The sequence below is a fragment of the Labrus bergylta genome, chromosome 5 (assembly GCF_963930695.1).
Source record: "Labrus bergylta chromosome 5, fLabBer1.1, whole genome shotgun sequence".
Classification (NCBI taxonomy): Eukaryota; Metazoa; Chordata; class Actinopteri; order Labriformes; family Labridae; genus Labrus; species Labrus bergylta.
In genome coordinates, this window is record NC_089199.1 from 13136861 (window position 1) to 13153253 (window position 16393).

Here is a 16393-nt window from a genome sequence, read left to right on the forward strand (position 1 = left end):
AGATCAAAGGCCACACAAATACAATAAGCCACTTGAGAATTTGGCATTTGGACTGAGTATCCCCATAAGCCTGATGCTATATTTGAGTTTTGTCCTAATAAGAAAGAAGATTACCAGCAGATATCATGTAACACTGAAGACAGAGGCTGATTATATCTTGGTGGTGACCACTTTAGAATTTCTTCTTCCTATTTACTGTGGTAAGAGGACACTCTGGCTGATGGAAACAGAACATAATGGCTGTCCATCCACTCTTTTATATTTTGGCCAGCTCTGTGCCAAGTTCTTGGCAGAAATGTTTGGCTACAAGTGCAGCTGTGAATCTTTGGGACAACTTTCTTCCCCATTGAAGACTTTCGTACACAAAACCGACCAGATTTAACAGTGAACTAAACTGATTGTGGGTGGTTTGTACAACACGAGTGGATATAGGGCTGGAATCCATCACTCAGTAAGCTCTACATTTAGGTATTTCCTCAGTCTGCCTCGTGGGTCCCTCAAGAGAAAGAACAAGGACAGCTGTTGGCACTGTTGTGAGAAATAATCCCTTGGCAATCCTTCCTTTTCTTTAAAGCTCATTGGAACTCCTTTCTGTTTTTTTTTAATGATGTCTGACTTGAAAGGACTTTGAAACAATATATCAGTGACTTTTTAAATATCCTCCAAACATGGCAAGGGGCTCCTATTGTGCCAGGGAGCATTTTAAAAGCAGCATTAGTCACTCCTTTGGACTGTCTGTAACTACTAACTCTTATATGTCCATAAACTGAACCAACCTGCCATCTGTTTTTTATGTTCTTGTGCACTAATGTCCACAACACAAGTAAATACAACGACACACTGTATCTGTATGCTATATAAGCTTGTAAAATAAAAAATAATATAGACTATAGTTTAGTTATATTTCAAAATGTTGCCCACATCTTCAAAATGTATGACCAAAACAAATGCTAAAGACAACACAACAGCCTATTGTTTGCTAATTATCACAGAAATAGGACACACAAATTTCTAGACACAGAAATCTAAATTCCAAACAAATTCTGAGTCTGTCAATTATCTGGCATGCACATCCCAATCTGTGTGATGTGAAAGCCAGAGGAAATAACTATCGCTCAAGCAACATGCCTGATGACATGACCAAATACAGAAAACCCTTGTGATAGGCTCCCATCATTCTGTATATATATATAAAGGGCACGCACAGGGAACCTCGAGCAAGACAAGACACCCAGCAAAGGTACGTTTGTTCTAGACTAGGATGTGTTTATCTACTCCAATACAATGTATTACACTTAACCCAGTACCATGTGCCATTTGTATCAAGTCCATATTGAGAACTAAGGACTTATCAATATAATTTACCTCATATTGGCAACCTCCCATCTTTATGTGTTTCTTCAGAAGTCTGCAGAAAAAAAACCCTGCTCACCTGGTGTCAACCGAGGTAAAACATGCTTAACTAACAATAGGCCAGTACCTATATTTAACAAATCATAATAGAGCATTCATATGAAAGCATAAATAACAGACATTGTCAAAGTCATCACTACTGTCTTGTTTCTTTTCTTGCAGTAAAGGTCCATCATGCCTGACGCTGAAATGGAGTGTTTTGGCCCGGCGGCCAGTTACCTCCGGAAGCCAGAAAGAGAGAGAATCGAAGCACAAAACAGTCCCTTCGATGCAAAAACAGCATACTTTGTGACAGAGGCTGCAGAGATGTACCTCAAGGGTAAACTTATAAAGAAGGAGGGTGGAAAAGCCACTGTGGAGACTCACGGCGGAAAGGTGAGAACTGAGGCACTAGGATTCAAAGTTTAATTAATTGGCTTAGCACTTGACATTTTTGATTGCATAAATTGCTGTGCTTGCATTTAAACTCTTTGGCGTCATGGTTTAATAGAAAGTGTAATTCAAAATGAAAAAAAATGAAACAATTGAATTAGGCTACTTTGGACTTTAAGTTGTATTCAAATGGTGAAGCCTGCTTCCTCTGGGGTGCGCCAGAAGAAGTTCAAGTGAGGCGTAATGTGAGAAGAAAAAAAAACATATAAAGAAGTGAAAACATCTGATTAACTAACTTCAGCGATGTGTGGGGCAAAATTGACACATCTTTAGTAAATAGAGAGGACTGAGGAGAGAGAGGAGATGGATTCTAGAGTCTAAAATGCTTCAAGTAAAAAATATTACATTGTGAAGGGATGTGTAGAAAGTGTGATAAATAGTTACATAGTAGTAGTAATAGTAAGAAAATAATAAGCAGTCACATTGGTCCAGTCCCAGCCATGACAGCAATAGTTCTTGCAGATGCCACAATTTATGTATTGCACTTGTGGTCAAGGAACTATGAGGTGGACATTTTTTTTTCACATCTTAAGAACGCAGCACCAAAACCTCAGACACTCCTGATCAGGACTTGAAGCTGAGATTAAGTGTTTACCCAATAAAATATTTCATTAACAGAAATACATGTACAGTAACCCATCCATTTGTTAAGCAACAAATTAAGTGCAAATAGTCTAATTTGCAAGGAATAAGAGTTTTGTTTATTAATCACAGTGGATCTCTCACTGCTAACCTGTAAAACCTTGAAGGCTGGCCTCAGACTAACACTCTCGGAATCACTGCTTTAGACAACTCATGACAGCTAGTGGACGATAAAAATATTAATTTTGTGCCTTTTCTTATCTTTGAACAGTCTTTAACTGTGAAGGAGGATGAAATCTTCCCCATGAACCCTCCAAAGTACGATAAGATTGAGGACATGGCCATGATGACCCACCTCAGTGAACCCTCTGTGCTGTATAATCTCAAAGAGCGCTATGCAGCATGGATGATCTACGTGAGTTTTGCAAAGGAGAGAGAAAACTTACATCGTGATTACATTTACTTGTAGAAAAACCATAATCTGTCATATTTCACACAACTATAGACCTACTCAGGGCTGTTCTGCGTGACTGTGAACCCCTACAAGTGGCTCCCAGTGTACGACTCAGGGGTTGTCGCAGCATACAGAGGCAAAAAGAGGATTGAGGCTCCACCCCACATCTTCTCCATCTCTGACAATGCCTATCAGTTCATGCTCCAAGGTATCCCTTACTTACTTATTAAGCTACAGTGTTTGTCTAGAAACAAAAAAAATATACAGTTATCTTCTAACTGATGTACATCATTTTGATGTGTTGCAGATAGAGAAAACCAGTCCATCTTGATCACGTAAGTGGTTTTTTTAATATCATTATCTTCAGAATTGGTATTGGCAAAAGTGCTTATTAAGTGATTTTGAATAATATCTATAAACACCCTCTTCAAATTAGCGGAGAATCTGGTGCAGGGAAGACTGTCAACACCAAACGTGTCATCCAGTACTTTGCGACAATCGCAGTGGCTGGAGGAAAGAAAGTGGAGCAGACTGGAAAAATGCAGGTACTGTAAGAGGAGTTGCAGGATTCTAATATTTAACCAACATAAAAAGAAACTGGGTTCTGCATTATCAATGTATTCAATGATATTTCTAGGGGTCACTTGAAGATCAAATCATTGCAGCAAATCCCCTGCTGGAAGCTTATGGTAATGCCAAGACAGTGAGGAATGACAATTCTTCCCGTTTTGTAAGTTATTTTTTTATTCTCTTCAACTGTAAAATGTTTGCTGTTTTTGACAATCTACACATCTATCCCTGGAACACAATTCTGAATGTAAATCTCAATTCATACAGGGAAAATTTATCAGAATCCACTTTGGGACAACTGGAAAGCTGGCTTCAGCCGATATCGAAACATGTAAGACTTGAAACTCATCACACATGATTATTTTTATTGCACTTGAAACGACTTAATACAGAAGACCTGAAAGGCAAGAATGAAGAGAATTCCCTACGATACATTTTTTAGGTGTGATCTAAATAGTTTTCTTTCCTGTGTATAGGATCTAATGGCAGGTCTTTTTCCAGGGTTATCTCCCCAAGAGTTTGATTAACTGTAAATGAAATCGGGCTCAAAGAAAGTTTTAGCTGGTAATAAAAGTTTTGCCAGGAGAGTTTTTGGTGTAGAAATACATTTTTGTTTTTTAAATTCTGGTTCTTGAAACCAGAGCCCGAAGTGCACGATGTCCCATGTCCTATGTTTCTATGCAAAAAGTCACACATATACAGGTAATGTTACATAGCTTGCATACAGACAGTTTATAGTTTGTACCGTGTGTTAAGAGTGAGTTGTAATTATTTTTGGCATTACTTTTTTCTCAAAAGAGCTTTTTCCCTTATTTTGTCACATACAGATCTGCTGGAGAAATCTCGAGTGACATTCCAGCTGTCTGCAGAGAGGAGCTACCACATCTTCTACCAGCTCATGACAGGTCACAAACCAGAGCTGATAGGTATGAGACTAGAGACTAATACTGACTAGAGAATCATACTGAACAATGGTGGATCAAAGATAAAATGATTCTGTTATTTTTGCTTCTGTGTTCCTTTTCCCCCAGAGGCTCTTCTGATCACCAAAAATCCATATGACTACCACATGATCAGCCAGGGTGAAATCACTGTCAAGAGTATCGATGACATTGAAGAATTCATTGCAACTGATGTAATGAACACTTAACTTCCTTTGATGATTTCCTTTTTTAGATTTTACATATCACTGGTCACTTTTATTATTTTAGAATGAACACTGAGTTAGAAACTTATCGTAGATATCTCTGAAATCTATTTAGAAGTCTTAACATTTTTTCTTATTAAATGAGGGGTTGATCTCTGGAGGGCCTTATTTATGCTGTTTTATACTACAGAACTAATAATAATGCCTTTGAATACTTTTGTTTTTTCTTTAATGCAAAGTATGTTGAGTTACAGTTGTGTGATAGATGTTAAACCCATTTTGGTGTTTTAATCTGGCTCTTTATTCCACAGACTGCTATCGACATTCTGGGCTTCACTTTAGAAGAGAAAGCTAGCATGTACAAGCTGACTGGAGCTGTGATGCATCATGGAAACATGAAGTTTAAGCAAAAGCAGCGTGAAGAGCAGGCTGAGCCTGATGGCACTGAGGGTATTACACCACTATGAGCTTAACTTTAGAGTTAAGACCTGAAAGAGTACTGTTGTTTCACATGAACATAAATTAAGTGATCCTTGGATGGGTTTTAACAGATTTTTTTCCTTCTTTAAGTGGCTGATAAAATCGCCTACCTGATGGGCCTGAACTCCGCTGATTTGCTAAAAGCCCTCTGCTACCCCAGAGTGAAGGTTGGGAATGAGTTTGTGACTAAAGGTCAAACTGTCCCTCAGGTATGGGATTACTACGATGACATACAAAAATATAAAATTACTACATATAAAAGACGGACATTTCACATTTAAAGACATTTATGTTATGCATGGAAGCGTTAAATGCTTAGATCGTTTTGTTAGTCTTAACAACATTCCTGATGATACTCTACTATTGGTTTGTACAGGTCAACAATTCTGTCAGTGCTCTCTGCAAGTCTGTCTATGAGAAAATGTTCTTGTGGATGGTGGTCAGAATTAATGAGATGTTGGATACCAAGCAGCCCAGAAGCTATTTCATCGGTGTCCTGGATATTGCTGGGTTTGAAATCTTTGATGTAAGTGTGCTTAACTGATAATGCGTGATCTTCTGTAGCCTGTTTTAAAGCTAAGAGTACAAATAATAGCAATTTTAGCATTTGCTTCATATAGCCTTCACTGACCTTTGCTTTCTTAATCTTCTTAGTACAACAGCTTGGAGCAGCTGTGCATCAACTTCACCAATGAGAAACTGCAACAGTTTTTCAACCACCACATGTTTGTGCTGGAGCAAGAGGAGTACAAGAAAGAAGGAATTGAATGGGAGTTCATTGACTTTGGTATGGATCTGGCTGCATGCATTGAGCTGATTGAGAAGGTGAGCATTGAGCAACATGCTATTTTTCACTTACCAATAAAACTATCTGATTTGATGACTTCAGATTTTTTGTGTTAAATAATCATTCTATCCTGCCAGCCAATGGGCATCTTCTCCATCCTTGAAGAGGAGTGCATGTTCCCCAAGGCAACAGATATCACCTTCAAGAACAAACTGTATGACCAGCATCTTGGTAAAAGTGCCCCCTTCCAGAAACCAAAACCTGTCAAAGGCAAGCCTGAGGCTCATTTCTCCCTGATGCACTACGCTGGTACTGTTGATTACAATGTCACTGGCTGGCTTGATAAGAACAAAGACCCTCTGAACGACTCAGTGGTTCAGCTCTACCAGAAATCTTCAGCCAAACTTTTGGCTTTACTTTACGCATCTCATGCCTCAGGAGAAGGTAGGGATAATGTTCTGTAACTTTTGGTTGAATTTTCTGCTTTATTTGTAGCTGTTTTGTAAAATATGGTTTAAATTATGCATGTAATATCTTTATTTTTTTTCATTATGTATTTTTGTGCTACAGCTGAGGGTGGTGGCAAAAAAGGTGGCAAGAAGAAGGGTGGGTCTTTCCAGACTGTATCTGCTCTGTTCAGGGTAAGCATCACAATAACTTCCTAGCTGTTAACTAGAACAGATTTCCAATTTATGCGAAATTTAATAACTGCCGAAATAGGCTTTTTAGATTTTCAACCTTTGTTTTCAATTTGATCTCATTTTTAGGAGAATTTAGGCAAGTTGATGACCAACTTAAGGTCTACCCATCCTCATTTTGTACGCTGTCTGATTCCAAATGAATCAAAGACACCTGGTATGTCAGATATGTCAGTAATAATTTATTAATTTAAATACTACTCTTACTTTGCTACAAAATACTTAATAATTTCACGTGTCCTTTAAGGCCTCATGGAGAACTTCCTGGTCATCCATCAGCTGAGGTGTAACGGTGTGCTGGAAGGAATCAGGATCTGCAGGAAAGGTTTCCCAAGCAGAATCCTCTACGGTGACTTCAAGCAGAGGTATTTTCTAATATTTACTTAAATGTATGACAATGTTGTGATCAATTATCTGATTGTAAATCGATTTCCCTCCAATCAGATACAAAGTATTGAATGCTAGTGTCATTCCTGAGGGACAGTTCATTGATAACAAAAAGGCCTCAGAGAAACTCCTGGGCTCTATTGATGTGGACCAGAGTCAGTATAAATTCGGACACACAAAGGTAATCTATCTATCAGGATGCTCTTTTGTTCTTTTCTGCTACCTGAACCTGCAGGTGTGTGTGACAAATCATGTTAAGTAACACTTTGTTTCAGGTGTTCTTTAAAGCTGGTCTACTGGGAACTCTGGAGGAGATGAGAGATGAGAAGCTGGCTGAGCTGGTCACAATGACTCAGGCTCTCTGCAGAGGTTTCCTCATGAGGAGAGAGTTTGCAAAGATGATGGAGAGAAGGTAATACAGACATGGAATATCCCACATCAAAAGTACTGAATGAAGAGGGAAACTTGCTAATGATTGTTATAGGGCTGTCAGCATGATTGAGTTAATCACGATTAATTCAGTCATTAAATTCAAACAACTTTATTAATCCCTTTTGGGGCAATTGGTGTGGAGCAGCTTGTACACATGAGAAAGAAACACAAACAATCATCATCAATCGAAACAATGGATTTATTTTGTATACTTTACTTGCTGTTTGAATTCAACCCTGATTTTATTTTGAAATAAAGTAAGCACCTTCTGAGAGACTGAAGGTTACAACATTAACTTAAGCACAGAGAAAGGTACTTGCTCTGGATCAAGAATTTCTAATCTGAAAATAGCTAAAGGAAAGGTAAAAAAGTAAAATGTTTCAGGTCATAAGGTGGATATTACTTTTGACTCATTAACTGAGCTGTAATTCCTTTCCATCACTGTGTCTACAGGGAGACACTGCTAAGGCATATCCACTGTGCGCCTAAATGGACACTATAGCATACAATTACTATAATCGTGATTTTTAAAAATGAATGCTGACAACCTTGCTTAAGACAGTACAAAAAACAAAATAAAAGCATAACAATTTGAATCTTTTGAAAGCCCTAGATTGTTATATTAAAAGCAAGTGTTTACTTAGAGAACCTTTGAGAATCCATTCCTCTTATCAATATAAAACAAAATAAACATTTATAATGTAACTTACATTAATCTGGCTTACTTTAATATGTGTTTATCCAAGGGAGGCCATTTACTCCATCCAGTACAACATCCGCTCATTCATGAACGTCAAAACATGGCCATGGATGAAGGTCTACTTCAAGATTAAGCCTCTGCTGAAGAGTGCAGAGACTGAAAAAGAAATGGCGCAGATGAAAGAGGACTTTTTAAAAACCAAAGAGGACCTGACAAAGGCTCTGGCTAAGAAGAAAGAACTGGAGGAGAAGATGGTTTCTCTTATTCAAGAGAAGAATGACTTGCAGCTACAAATTCAGTCTGTATGTAAATCATTTAAAGAGAATTGCTTTCACTGAGATACAGTATTTTTCGGTTCAGAAGATATAAATGTTATTTTCTAAACGAATTTAGGAAAGTGAAACCCTCAGTGATACAGAGGAAAGGTGTGAGGGGCTCATTAAAGCAAAAATCCAGCTTGAGTCCAAAGTCAAAGAGACGGCTGAGAGACTGGAGGATGAGGAGGAAATTAATGCCGAGCTCACAGCAAAGAAGAGGAAGCTGGAGGACGAGTGCTCTGAGTTGAAGAAGGACATTGATGACTTGGAGCTCACACTGGCAAAAGTGGAAAAGGAGAAACATGCCACTGAGAACAAGGTTGGTATATCTTCCTTAAGGCCTTAAAATCTGCTCTTTTCCTGACTAAAATGATTTTTACATGATTCTTCCAATATTGCATAATGCGTATACAGGTTAAAAACCTTGTGGAAGAAATGGCATGTCAAGATGAGACTATCGTCAAGTTGACAAAAGAGAAAAAAGCCCTCCAAGAGGCACATCAGCAGACCCTTGATGATCTGCAGGCAGAGGAAGACAAAGTCAACACTCTGACGAAGGCTAAAGTCAAGTTGGAGCAACAAGTGGATGATGTGAGTAATAAAAACAAACCTTTTTTCAGTCCACTTGAAAATGAAAACCAAAATATAATACCTCATGTCGCTTTAACAGCTTGAAGGTTCGCTGGAGCAAGAAAAGAAGCTCCGTATGGACCTTGAACGAGCTAAAAGAAAGCTTGAAGGAGATCTTAAACTCGCCCAAGAAACCATCATGGATCTGGAGAACGACAAGCAGCAGTCTGATGAGAAACTTAAGAAGTAAGTGTAAATAAACTCACAAATGTAAAACATTGTTTATTATAGAGCAAAACTTGCATTCCTGTTTAAATGCTGTTCAGCAAAGATGTAGGTTTACAAATTCTCTGTTAAAATCAATGAATGGATTCTTTGTGCTCAAAATTATTTTTGAAAAGTTACAGTTATTCTTTGTGATTTTCTGTCCCTACACAGGAAGGACTTTGAAACGAGCCAGCTTCTTAGCAAGATTGAGGATGAGCAACTACTCTCTGTTCAGCTTCAGAAAAAGATCAAGGAACTTCAGGTAGGTACAGCATGTGAAAAGTATCTAACAGAGACCACACTCCATTAACTCTAACAGCCAAATTTGTTGACTGATAGACAGATACTTTTCGAAAAAATTATTGTTTTCTATTTCAACATTAATATCAGGCTCGTATCGAGGAGCTAGAGGAGGAGATCGAGGCTGAGCGTGCTGCTCGGGCCAAGGTGGAGAAGCAGAGGTCCGATCTCTCCAGGGAACTTGAAGAGATCAGCGAGAGGCTTGAAGAAGCCGGTGGAGCAACATCTGTTCAGATCGAGATGAACAAAAAACGTGAGGCAGAGTTTCAGAAGCTGCGGCGTGACCTGGAAGAGTCCACCCTGCAGCACGAAGCCACTTCTGCAGCCCTCCGCAAGAAGCAGGCTGACAGCGTGGCGGAGCTGGGGGAACAGATCGATAACCTCCAGAGAGTCAAACAGAAGCTGGAGAAAGAGAAGAGTGAATACAAGATGGAGATTGATGACCTCAGCAGCAACATGGAGTCCATCGCCAAATCAAAGGTAACAAACTCTTCAAGACGGATTGAAAGCGCTGCAGGTTCTTTGTGGTAATCACATATAGGAGCTCTTTGGGTACTTCAGGTTTGCTGTGATTAATTCATCTTGATAGAGATCTCAATAAAACAAATAAAAACTGTCTTTCAAAAAATGATCAAGTTGATCAAATGATCATACTGTAGAATTTGTATGGAATTAAAATGCCTTTATCTTACATGGAAAAATGTGTTTAAAAACCACAAGTACATTGTGACCAACGCAGGTCTTCATCAGGGCCAGTCTCAGAACTTAGAAAAGTTACACTAATTAGTTCAAGGGGAGGGTCAACTTTGAATTTGCAAGCCGGTTGGGTCAAAACAAGAAAGTGATGCTTCATTAATAGAAGGGGAGAGAGAAGTAAAGAAAAGGTGGATGAGAAGAGAGAAAAAGTCAATTTCATAAGGAATCAACCCAAAATATAAAATATAAAACAAAGGGAAGGAGGGAAAATAAAATAGACAAAAGGGCAATAGGCATTGCACATACCACAACAGGGGGCCACACCTGATACATTTGTCATTACCTCCAGATCAGCTCGTTACAGAAAAAATCCCATCACCGTCCTTTTTATTTTTCATGTTTGTATTTTGTTCTTAATTGAAATCATTTTTTACTCCTGCAACCACTTCATAAGATGAACTCAGTAAATGGCTTTTCACTTACAAAAGAGTCAACAAAAATGATCACGTTTGCTGAACTCCTGCATTTATGAAGCTCTCTCATTAAATGAGACAATATGGCATTACTTTGGATCAAAATAACTTTCAGACACTTTTCATTTCAGACCAATCTGGAAAAAATATGTCGAACACTTGAGGATCAACTGAGTGAGATCAAGTCAAAAAATGACGAACATGTTCGACAACTGAATGACATCGGGGTTCAAAGGGCAAGATTGCAGACGGAGAATGGTAAAGAAAATATATGCGATTTTTGTTTTATTTAACACAACATTCTCATCTTTGCCCTCGAATACAGAGCCCATGTTGAATTAAAGCAACTCTAACTTTATGTTCTCAGGTGAATTCAGTCGCCAGCTGGAGGAGAAAGAAGCACTTGTCTCTCAGCTAACAAGGAGCAAGCAGGCTTACACTCAGCAGATTGAGGAGCTGAAGAGGCACGTTGAAGAGGAAGTTAAAGTGCGTGCTCATTAAATACACCATCATAGATTTGTAGGCTGTATTCGGACTTCTGAGTTTAAAGATTAAGATCAGAAATACTAAGGTAATAAAAAATGTCTATATTATTTTTTAAGGCCAAGAATGCCCTGGCTCATGCAGTCCAGTCATCCCGTCATGACTGTGATCTGCTCAGGGAGCAGTATGAGGAGGAGCAGGAGGCCAAGTGTGAGCTGCAGCGTTCAATGTCCAAGGCTAACAGCGAGGTGGCTCAGTGGAGATCCAAATATGAGACTGATGCCATTCAGCGCACTGAGGAGCTGGAGGAGGCAAAGTAAGTCATTACTATCTTAACTGTCTATCACATCCATTAAGTATAAGTAATAATGTATTGAAAGTATGTGAAATGTTATTAACAGGAAAAAGCTCGCCCAGCGTCTTCAGGATGCAGAGGAGTCCATCGAGGCTGTGAATGCAAAATGTGCCTCTCTGGAAAAGACTAAACAGAGACTGCAGGGTGAAGTGGAGGACATGATGATTGATGTGGAGAGAGCTAATGCTCTAGCTGCTAGCCTGGACAAGAAGCAAAGGAACTTTGACAAGGTTTGATTTTTATCAATGCCAGTGCTAACACGTGGAGCAACAGCTGTGAGTAAGTAAGTTACAGTGGTGTCTTTTATATTTTTAGGTACTTGCAGAGTGGAAGCAGAAGTATGAGGAATGCCAGGCAGAGCTTGAGGGATCCCTAAAAGAAAGTCGTTCTCTCAGCACCGAGATGTTTAAGATGAAAAATTCATATGAAGAAGCTTTGGACCACTTGGAGACCCTGAAGAGGGAGAACAAAAATCTGCAACGTATGTTGAGTTTTAAAACTGCAGACCTCCAGCTAAAATGACTAATGAAACAGATGGATAGTCGAATTGTGACCCCAATATTTGACAGAGTTTATTGCAGGTTTTGTTTTTGTATGCTCAGGACATCACTCTTTTAAAAAACAGTTGTTTCATTTTGTTGAAAAGGACAGGTGGAAGATAACGAGGTTATGGCCCCTCAGTATGCCAACAGTTTTACCACCCTTGGTTTTTAATTTCCAACAACAGTCAAAAGAAAGACAACATATGATATTTTTATGTAAAGTATACTACATTTAAAATGTCCACCATTTAGAAAGCTCACAACTTCTTCACTAACCATTCCTTACAGAGGAGATCTCTGATCTAACCGAACAAGTTGGAGAGTCTGGAAAAACCATTCATGAGCTGGAGAAGTCCAAGAAGACTGTAGAGATAGAGAAGTCAGAACTCCAGACTTCACTCGAAGAGGCAGAGGTACTGTTTGACAAATTATCTGTTATTTAAAAATGTTTAAATGATGCTGGTGCTTCTTACAATATAAATGATTTTTTTTTTGTCAAGGCTACCTTGGAGCATGAGGAATCAAAGATTCTCCGCATTCAGCTTGAACTCACCCAGGTCAAGAGTGAAGTTGACAGAAAACTTGCTGAGAAGGACGAGGAGATTGACCAAATCAAGAGGAACAGCCAGAGAGTGATTGAGTCAATGCAGACTAATTTGGATGCTGAGATAAGGAGCAGAAATGATGCCCTGAGAATCAAGAAGAAGATGGAGGGAGACCTCAATGAGATGGAGATTCAGCTGAGCCATGCCAACCGGCAGGCAGCTGAAGCCCAGAAACAGCTGAGGAACGTGCAGGGACAGCTGAAGGTACATCCAGTGAAGGATTAGTGGAGAAGTGTCTTGGTTCATAAAGTAGCTTTGAGTGTTAGCTGATACATCTATCAATGTTTTGCATTTCAGGATGCCCAGCTTCACCTTGATGATGCTCTCAGATGCCAGGCAGACATGAAGGAGCAGGTTGCCATGGTGGAGCGTAGGAACAACCTGATGCTGGCTGAGATCGAGGAGCTGAGAGTTGCTCTGGAGCAGACTGACAGAAGCCGCAAAATAGCTGAACAGGAGCTGGTGGATGCCAGTGAGCGTGTGGGGCTGCTGCACTCTCAGGTAAGTAAGATTCAAGTAATATGACAAATACCTGACATCTGAAAATGACAGTTTGTAATCCTAAGTTTTATTTTTTAAGAATACCAGCCTTATAAACACCAAGAAGAAGTTGGAAACTGACCTGATTCAGATCCAGGGTGAAGTGGAAGATGCTGTACAGGAAGCTAGAAATGCTGAAGAAAAGGCCAAGAAGGCGATCACTGATGTGAGTGATTCTCACACTGCACCATTTAATCATACATAATACACAGTGTACTACATGTCATTCCATTATATGTATCTGGTATAATAGAGACAACCATAGGCTTTACCTTGTAATACACAATTCAACATCTCAGGCTGCCATGATGGCAGAAGAGCTGAAGAAGGAGCAGGACACCAGCTCTCATTTGGAGAGGATGAAGAAGAACATGGAGGTGACAGTGAAGGACCTGCAGCATCGCCTTGATGAAGCGGAGAATCTGGCCATGAAGGGAGGCAAGAAGCAGCTCCAGAAACTGGAGGCTAGGGTAAATGATGTTTTGAACCTCTTTTTATCCACTGTAAGAAATTCAATTGTCTCTTCGTTTTAAAACTCACTGAAAGCCTCTTCATCATTCAAGGTTCGAGAGTTGGAGGCTGAAGTTGATGCTGAACAGAGGCGTGGGGCCGAAGCCATCAAAGGAGTGCGTAAATATGAGAGGAGAGTAAAGGAGCTCACCTATCAGGTAATCTGCTATTTATGCTACTTAAACTTGAACTGCTACCTATTATATTTTAAACAACTCACAACCTTACTTCAGTAAGTGTTCGTGTTAAAAACAGTCGGCTGGAGCTCGTATGTTTCTGTTTCAACCTTCTATCATTACTGATCTATAACAGACTGAGGAGGACAAGAAGAACGTTATCCGACTTCAGGATCTGGTGGACAAGCTGCAGCTCAAAGTGAAATCCTACAAGCGGCAGTCTGAGGAAGCTGTGAGTACAAATACAGTACTTCTCATGAACCACAGACATTCTGAAAAGTAGCCTTCAGGTTTTGACTTCACTGTGTCTTACCTTACAGGAGGAACAGGCCAACACTCACCTGTCTAGGTACAGGAAGGTACAGCATGAGATGGAGGAGGCTCAGGAGCGTGCTGACATCGCAGAGTCTCAGGTCAACAAACTGAGGGCAAAGAGTCGGGAAATTGTTACCATAAAGGTAAAACAATACCTGTAGTTTGTAAAAAAAAAAAAGGTTAATATACCGTATAAGGATTCATCTTTTTTTACATGCTTGTTCCTTCTTTTCAGACTAAGGAAGCAGAGGAGTGAGGAAGAAATCCAAGATGACCAGTAACAAGACGTCATACAATATGAGCATCTCGTTACTTGTTCACTCAAGCATGTTAAGCATGCTGTTTAATAAAAGTAGATAGTCTGCTGCATCTTTACTGTGTCTGTCACTTTATTTTTTTTTGAAGAAGTAACAGGTGCTAAAAATGTGGATGAGCGACTAAGGTTTAAGTAAAATATAAGATATAACTATAGTAATGCATGGACAAGTGTTAGACAAAAATACAAAAGATAAACCATTACGCCGGTAGTACTGATCTGCAGTATGTACTGTTGGTATCTATGTCCCTACTTAAAAAGCTCTCTCTTTTCAATGCAATATTGTCATGACTGAAGAGGGTTTAAGATCATCAACACATTAACATTAGAAAAGCTCCTGGTCCAGATCAAATGTGTGGACGCACACTCTACTGTGCTGACCAGCTTAGAAGTGTTCTCCACCTTATTTAAATATCACTGGGCTGTAACCTCAGCCTTCCTGAAGTCTTCCGCTGTTGTACCTATACAAAAGAAAAATAATCCTATACAATTGAGTGATTTTAGAACTTTTTCACAAAAATCATTAATTTTGAAACTTTAAAAAAAAATAGTGAACATCTTTTAACTGTAGGGGATTGACTTGATTCACTTCCATTTGCCTCTCAGGTGAGAGTGTGGAGGATACAAAGCTTTTTCTTCTGAAAAAGTTCCCAAACATTTGGAAAAGCTGCAAGCTCATGCTTAAAATGTTTGCACTTTAATTCTTTAAGTGCTAACATATATGTTTAATATATATGTTTATGAAACATGTTCTACCAAGCAGTTTGGAAAGTATAAGTGTACATAATGTGTTGACTAGAAAAATAAGTGCACAGTAGGTGGCAGTATAACATCACTGAAAACCAGAATAGAGAACTGAACCCGAAATTAAAAGTTAGCCTATATGTAAAATATAAGCTCCAAACCTAGCTGGTGTTTAGTTCCCGACACGGTGTATTAATATAAATAAATGTGAAGAAAATAAGATCGTTACGTGTTTTCTAAAGATTGGACACAAGACTACTTTAACACTGCATGTTTAAGACTTACATTTTTAGAGACACTCCGTCGGGAAAGTCCGAAAACTCTTTCGTTTACCAGTTAAAAGAAATATTCAGCCAGGTGACGTTTATGACGTCACCTTTGAAACCGGAAGTGACATCTGTGTTGTGGCATAGGCCTACATGAAGCCTAGTCAAAAGAATGCATTTGTTTGCCATAATGAGCCAAATACAAAACAGTATTATACACTTTCCATCATCCAGATTCCTCTTAATAATTATCTTTAAAGAAAATTGAATAATGATTTAAAAAAAAAAAGTGATGACAATGGGAATCCAAATTAGGACCATAGACTGTAGATTAGGACCATTCGGACACAGGGACTGTTTGCAGGCAGATAATCCAAAAAACAACTATCTAAAATTACAAAATGAAAGCTGATGGGAATAAATATAGGCTACATTTGTGATTGTGTTTTATAATTGCTATTTTTGTGAATATCTCTTTTCTAATTTATATATTCTACATTATTTGTTCTTTAACAAAGAGATAGCACAAATCCCTAACCCACACATCTTTAGATAAAGCTGTATGTGTTGGTATTTTTTTCCTGCACTATTTTGTTGCATAGGTAGCTTGGTCTGGGTTTGCTTTTTCAGTGGCACAGACACTACTGAATAATACATAAATATGTTAGGGATACAACAGACAGTAGTGTAGCTTTATGGCCTCCCACTGATCTGCAACTTGCAGTGAGATATTTCAGGGTGTATGCTATCACCCTTGTCAGAAATATGACCTAAATGTATCCCCCTTGTCAACTTACCATCCCCCTCTCCATCATCCAGTAGCGAGAGAGTTTACG

General features: G+C 39.0%; 1 protein-coding gene across 1 annotated transcript; it reads left to right on the forward strand.

The window, feature by feature from the left end:
- The first annotated feature begins 1222 nt into the window (after positions 1 to 1222).
- LOC109990289 (myosin heavy chain, fast skeletal muscle) lies at positions 1223 to 14600 on the forward strand. Its single transcript, XM_020642357.3, has 41 exons — positions 1223 to 1240; positions 1405 to 1447; positions 1576 to 1788; positions 2699 to 2842; positions 2933 to 3089; positions 3189 to 3216; positions 3318 to 3426; positions 3519 to 3611; positions 3719 to 3782; positions 4279 to 4377; positions 4483 to 4586; positions 4910 to 5048; positions 5169 to 5287; positions 5455 to 5604; positions 5733 to 5903; positions 6003 to 6309; positions 6436 to 6506; positions 6633 to 6720; positions 6811 to 6928; positions 7008 to 7131; positions 7226 to 7362; positions 8129 to 8384; positions 8476 to 8718; positions 8814 to 8990; positions 9070 to 9215; positions 9408 to 9498; positions 9627 to 10016; positions 10837 to 10963; positions 11073 to 11191; positions 11308 to 11504; positions 11590 to 11773; positions 11859 to 12024; positions 12374 to 12498; positions 12586 to 12894; positions 12988 to 13191; positions 13271 to 13396; positions 13530 to 13700; positions 13794 to 13898; positions 14053 to 14148; positions 14237 to 14374; positions 14467 to 14600. The coding sequence occupies exons 3-41, from the start codon at positions 1588 to 1590 to the stop codon at positions 14485 to 14487; spliced, it is 5814 nt and encodes a 1937-aa protein (XP_020498013.1). The 5' UTR covers positions 1223 to 1240; positions 1405 to 1447; positions 1576 to 1587; the 3' UTR covers positions 14488 to 14600.
- Positions 14601 to 16393: the final 1793 nt, after the last annotated feature.

Excerpts from the sequence above, each read along its gene's own strand:
- LOC109990289 (XM_020642357.3), top strand. The coding sequence starts at position 1,588 with ATGCCTGACGCTGAAATGGAGTGTTTTGGCCCGGCGGCCAGTTACCTC. Across the intron at positions 10,017-10,836 it reads AGTCCATCGCCAAATCAAAG|ACCAATCTGGAAAAAATATG; the intron begins GTAACAAACTCT and ends TTTTCATTTCAG. Across the intron at positions 11,505-11,589 it reads GAGGAGCTGGAGGAGGCAAA|GAAAAAGCTCGCCCAGCGTC; the intron begins GTAAGTCATTAC and ends TGTTATTAACAG.